This window comes from Salvelinus fontinalis, chromosome 37 (genome assembly GCF_029448725.1).
Source record: "Salvelinus fontinalis isolate EN_2023a chromosome 37, ASM2944872v1, whole genome shotgun sequence".
Lineage (NCBI taxonomy): Eukaryota > Metazoa > Chordata > Actinopteri > Salmoniformes > Salmonidae > Salvelinus > Salvelinus fontinalis.
The window spans coordinates 18,343,855-18,349,878 of record NC_074701.1 but is presented as its reverse complement, the minus strand read 5'-3'; the positions used below and the strand labels follow the sequence as shown (position 1 = coordinate 18,349,878).

At 41.7% G+C, this 6,024-nt stretch overlaps 1 protein-coding gene across 20 annotated transcripts in view; it reads right to left on the bottom strand.

The window, feature by feature from the left end:
* Positions 1-483: 483 nt before the first annotated feature.
* The window catches only part of birc6 (baculoviral IAP repeat containing 6), a 154,206-nt gene continuing 148,665 nt past the window's right edge, over positions 484-6,024 (bottom strand). For all 20 annotated transcript variants that reach the window (XM_055902246.1, XM_055902249.1, XM_055902251.1 and 17 more), the window contains 2 exons: positions 2,296-2,430; positions 484-1,416 (listed from right to left, as the gene is read on the bottom strand). In XM_055902246.1, coding sequence (XP_055758221.1) covers positions 1,237-1,416; positions 2,296-2,430 — 315 coding nt within the window. In that variant the 3' untranslated portion in view covers positions 484-1,236. The remainder of the gene's footprint in view (positions 1,417-2,295; positions 2,431-6,024) is intronic.

Genomic DNA, 6,024 nt, shown 5'->3' with positions numbered 1-6,024 from the left:
ACTGAAAATAAGCACTGGGCCTTCCAAGTCACTTTACAGTAGCAGCTTATGCTCCCATGTGGATTGGTACCATGTTTTCCTTAAGAGGTTCAAGTCCAAGTTGTGTTCAACAACGCAGAAAGAAGCATTTGCACAATCAATCCACATTTTCAAGCTCCATTTAATGTCCTACCAAAAGGAGTATGTGACTGAACCGGGAGTGAGTAAAATATTAAGTGCTTTTTCTTTCACCGGAATCAACCTTTTTCAGACAGAGCGGAACGATCAATGTGTAGAAATGTCAAATAATCAGTGAATTAGCTTTTTCAAAGTATTCGGTATGTCAATGTTGATAAAAGGCACATAGCAGTTTTGTATCTTAGTGGGATTGTTGAAAACACACAAAGTCACACATTCAGAAGCCTTCACATACCGGTACATATCCCAAACATCTTACATACTCAGACTCTTATCTACAAAATCAGATCAATGTATATATCCGGGAAAAGTAAAACAGGTTGCATTTATTAAACTTGCATTGAGAATTAGAGGCAAAAAAAACTTGCTCATAGCGTTTTTGAACAGCCTGTAAAAAGGGTAACAAGTAATCATTGCAATTAAGAATGTATATTTCAGCCTTTATTGAAGTTTACAGGATCCTGTAGAAATCAAAAAAGCGATGTCAATGGGCAACCAGAAGATTTCTCAAATTCAGGAAAGTGTATGTTTTCTTTTAAATAGTATACTTAAAGAACGACCAATATATTCCTGGTTACAACTGTCCTTGCACTAACAGTCCAAACAATTGAAATGAACATTCAGTAAACATTATTCTCTAAATGGTAGGCTAGTTCCCTTATATATTCAGTGATTTCCTCTGTCATTATGTATACATAAACAAATTTAATAACATACCAATCAGTGGTTATTTCACAATTGAAAAAAAAAAAGCACAAAGAGTTTACACTGTTTTACAGGTAAAAATAAAAAGGTCATTTGTTTGCCGACTGTTTCCTTAAGGGCATAGCATAGTTCGGAGTTTTGTCTTATTTTTGTTGGTTTGTAAGCTGTTTCATTCTCATCTAGTTTTTTTGTCCTCTTTATTCAGCCATTACATAATTAGATTCTTACATACAAATATTGACAAAATGGTGGCTTGTGCTTCGAAGCCGTCAAAGTCTATTTAATAACAATAGTAATAGTTGTGAGGAGGAGTGGCCGCGGCTTAGAGTGGAGAGGAGCAAGGAGGGGCGGGACTCATAGCGGGCCCTCACTGCAGGTGCCGTCTTGGCTGCCACTCGGCTTCTCCGCATCCTGATTGGGCAGCTCCTTGACCACGAGGGCGGCACTCTTGTCTGAGAACTCCTCCCCGTCAGGCTCCAGGCCCTCAGGGCAGGGCAGCTTCAGCAGTTCCTCTCGTAGCTGGGCCGTGTGCCTCTGGATGGGGAAAGAGGACAGAGTTATCACATAGGGCTCAGTTCAGAGCTACTATATGCTGTGAGGAGGCAAGTACAAACATGGGCTCTGATGAGGAAACAGATGTATACTCTTCCCAACAATAATGACAAAGCCTGTGAACTAAATGCTCTTCCAAACCAATACAAACTTCAAACCCACCATTTAAGTTGTCTAAAATACACATGGAGCTCACATTAATCCATTCCAGTTGCCCTTTCACTGCCAAAGCAGAGTATCTTGGATACCACTTAAGTCATGAAAAAAGGGACCACTTCTCACACATCACCTTAAAAAAAAATACCAGGAGAAAGGAATCAAGATCGTGCACTAAAGATCAACCCATCATTTCAGAATCTGAACCTATTTGCTGGAGCAAGAGAAAAAAAGCCCTGAAGATATTGGGACTACAAAGATCTGTGGCCCTGCTTTAAAAACAGCACTGGGTGCTGCCACAGCAATGTGAGCAGCTTGCTGTGGTCCTTTAGTCTTTATCAGGGTGTCTGGGAGATTATTTACACTGGGTATTAATTGTGGCTATTAACAGCCGGAAGAAGGGAGCCTTGCTACCAGTGAGCGCTGAGTGAAGTAGGACGCCGGCCCCTTATCTGCTCGGGCCGCCTCACGACGGTCAGAGGGGGAAGCCAGCTGTGGCATGAATCAAGCTTGCCCACCATGCATAAACATCAGGGATGTCGCCCTGAGGGACCAATTCAGACCTCATTAACACAAACCAGAACTGTGTGTGCTTGTGTGTGTAAACGTAAGTGAAAGGGGGATGAGGTGTTACCTTCTGTGGTGAAGGACAACGTTCTGATATGGTGCAAGGTTCTCCTGTAGCTGAAGAGTGCGTTTGTTTACCTTCAATGCAGCAGCGTGATGGGACATGGTGCGGCCCACTCTCTTGTCACTGCTGTGCTGCTGGATGTCTGCGATCCACTCCTCACACTGCGCCATGACCTCTACCCGCTTCAGGTAGAAGTGTTTGTGGATCACCTGTGGATTAGAACAGCCATGAGTCTCAGAAAAAACATGCAGCACATTTACCAGCAGTAACATTATTCAAACTCATTTCTGGTTTACAGCCATTTAGTAGGGCCAGGAGTTTTTCCTGTACGCATGTACGGGCCCTAGTTATAGGCTATGGAATGCATAAAATATGCTGGGAAATGTAAATGTTCCTTCCATGACACATTGGAGGACAATGAGTATAATGCACGGATAATTCAATCAAATTTGCCCTTTGTTCTGCCTTCAATATAATCCTAATGTAACATCACTAAACCGCTGTCCAATGGCCCAGATTATGGAATGGTGAAGTGAGAGCCAGCCAGCTTTGGAAATAAAATCCCTTGAAATACCCCATGGTTCACACTGTAAATGACAAAGGGTGAGTGCAATGACACTGAAACTAATACCATTTCTTTGTTGGGCATATTTCTGAACAGGCAACACACCGAAACTTCTGAAAGTTTCCCTCTGCAACAGGGAGCAGCATGAGGACTGGTCTTATTTCACTGACTGGGAAGGGAGTTGGATCTGGGCAGGCAGGCTGATCTGAAGTGCAGCATTAACTTAATAAATATAAGCACCATCTCTCTACTGAAAAAGTTTGGAGGAATGCTCTGCAACGTTACCCTTGACTGAGTTCTCCAGGTCTGCACAGAGCCTGAGAGGCTGGGTACAAGTAGGAACATCAAATTATTCATAAGCAAAAAGCATTAGCAATGGAAAAACCCAGGGGCTATCAGATCTCCAATATCAATACACTGTGTGTGTGTGTGTGTGTGTGTGTGTGTGTGTGTGTGTGTGTGTGTGTGTGTGTGTGTGTGTGTGTGTGCTTGAGATGTCTAACAACCAAGAACCAACCTCTGTCTTCAGCCTATTCTGATTGCTAGAGTTTACCAGAGATTAATCTGATTAAATGAGTATAATCAAATAGCAGGATGATTGCTAGTAGGCACGGAACACAATAAAATGACTATAGGATCGAGCAGATCCAGAAACATGGGTAAATCAATCCTGTCAAAACAAAGCATGACTGACATGACTATTTGTTACACCCGCTAAAGAAATGAACCAACAAATCAGAAAAAAGACAGAGGGGCAGAATTGGCTCTTCACTGAGACCAAGATTAGATAGATTCAATGAGATGTAGCCTAGTATTGAACTGTGTGGCGATCTAGATAGTCTTAATTATTGAGAGGCAGCTCTCTATTTGAATGGAGCAGGGTTGGCTGGCAACCTGCTTTCTCAGTCAAGTCACTCACACTCCACACTGTGGGTCTGGGAGTGTTTATCACCAGGTCTCTCTGATGTCACAGCAAGCCTTGCTCTGTGCTCCATCCAACCCCCCTTACCCAACACATGCTGCGATGAGTGATGTATCAGTGATGTCAATCTACACACACCACTCCTCAATACCAACCCCCCGACCCCTCATCCCAGCATGAGTCTCTGTGGCAGACAAATCGGGATGCTACTGCTCTTCACTTTCCGTTTCACAACTATTGTTGGGGGATTAGTCATGGCCGCTGGTTTATTATTTACCAGGATCAATCTGGAGAATGGGGCTGGGGCTGCGCTCTCCTCTCCTGCTTGATTTACTTCGAATGATTTCTCCGATGCACCCCAGATGATTGCCGTGAATCCTTCAAGGTCACAATGGTGGGTAAACGTGGGAGAGTGATCGGTAGGTACGGTCACCTCCCTCGCAGCCGTTTACAAACAAAGTGCTCCTACTCCCGGCCAAGGTTATTATAGTAAACTAAAATGAAAGCTAATCATGAAAAAACTATTTAGTAAACTGAAATAAAATTAACAAACCCGTCACAAACTAAAACTATCCTTGTCATCAAAACAAACAAAAATAAAATAAAAACCATCATGAAATAAGGGTTTTTAAAGCTACTGAATCTGGTGGGTAAATGCAGATGTTTCAAATAGATAGGGATGCACAAGCTAGGCCTAACAGCAGTGGCGAAGGACCCACACCCGCAGTCCCCAACCAAAAATAAATTATATATATATATATATATATATATATACACACACAGTACCAGTCAAAAGTTATAACACACCTACTCATTCCAGGGTTTTTCTTTACTTTGACTATGTTCTACATTGTAGAATAATAGTGAAGACAAACTATAAAATAACACATGGAATCATGCAGTAACCAAAAGTGTTAAATCAAAATATATTTTATATTTCAGATTCTTCAAAGTAGCCACCCTTTGCACACTCTTGGCATTCTCTCAACCAGCTTCATAAGGTAGTCACCTGGAATGCATTTCAATTAACAGATGTGCCTTGTTAATTTGTGGAATTTCTTTCCTTCTTAATGCGTTTGAGCCAATCAGTTGTGTTCTGACAAGGTAGTGGTGGTATACAGAAGTTAGCCCTATTTGGTAAAAAAACAAGTCCATATTATGGCAAGAACAGCTCAAATAAGCGAAGAGAAATCACAGTCCATCATTACTTTAAGACATTAAAGTCAGTCAGTTCTGAAAATGTCAAGAACTTTAAAAGTTTCTTCAAGTGCAGTCGCAAAACCAATTAAGCGATATGATGAAATTGGCTTTCATGAGGACAGCCACAGGAATGGAAGACCCAGAATTAAGTTCATTAGAGTTAAACTGCACCTCAGATTGTAGCCCAAATAAATGCTTCAGAGTTCAAGTAACAGACACATCAATATCATCTGTTCAGAGGAGACTGCATGAAATCAGGCTTTCATGGTCAAATTGCTGCAAAGAAACCACTACTAAAGGAAACCAATAATAAGAAGAGACTTGCTTGAGCCAAGAAACACGAGCAATGGACATTAGACCGGTGGAAATCTGTCCTTTTGGTCTGATGAGTCCAAATTTTAGATTTTTGGTTACAAACGCTGTGTCTTTGTGAGAAGCAGAGTAGGTGAACGGATGTGTGGTTCCCACCGTGAAGCATGGAGGAGGTGTGATAGTGTGGGGATGCTTTGTTGGTGACACTGTGTGATTCATTTAGAATTCAAGGCACACTTAACCAGCATGGCTACCACAGCATTCTGCAGCGATACGCCATCCCATCTGGTTTGCGCTTAGTGGGACTATCATTTGTTTTTCAACAGGACAATGACCCAACACACCCCCAGGCTGTGTAAGGGTTATTTGACCAAGAAGGAGAGTGATGGAGTGCTGCATCAGATGACCTGGCCTCCACAATCACCTCACCTCAACCCAATTGAGATGGTTTGGGATGAGTCCCTCAGAGTGAAGTAAAAGCAGCCAACAAGTGTGGGAACTCTTTTAAGTCTGTTGAAAAGCATTTCTCTTGAATCTGGTTGAGAGAATGCCAAGAGTGTGCAAAGCTGTCATCCAGGCAAAAAGTGGCTACTTTGAAGACTCTAAAACCTAAAATATATTTTGATTTGTTTAACTCTTTTTTGGTTAGTACTACATGTTATTTCCTAGTTTGATGTCTTCACTATTATTCTACAATGTAGAAAATAGTAAAAAATTAAAAAAAAAACTTGAATGAGTAGGGGTCCAAACTTTTGACAGGCACTGTATACATGTTTTTGATTGGGTTGGGGGCTTCTGACACCA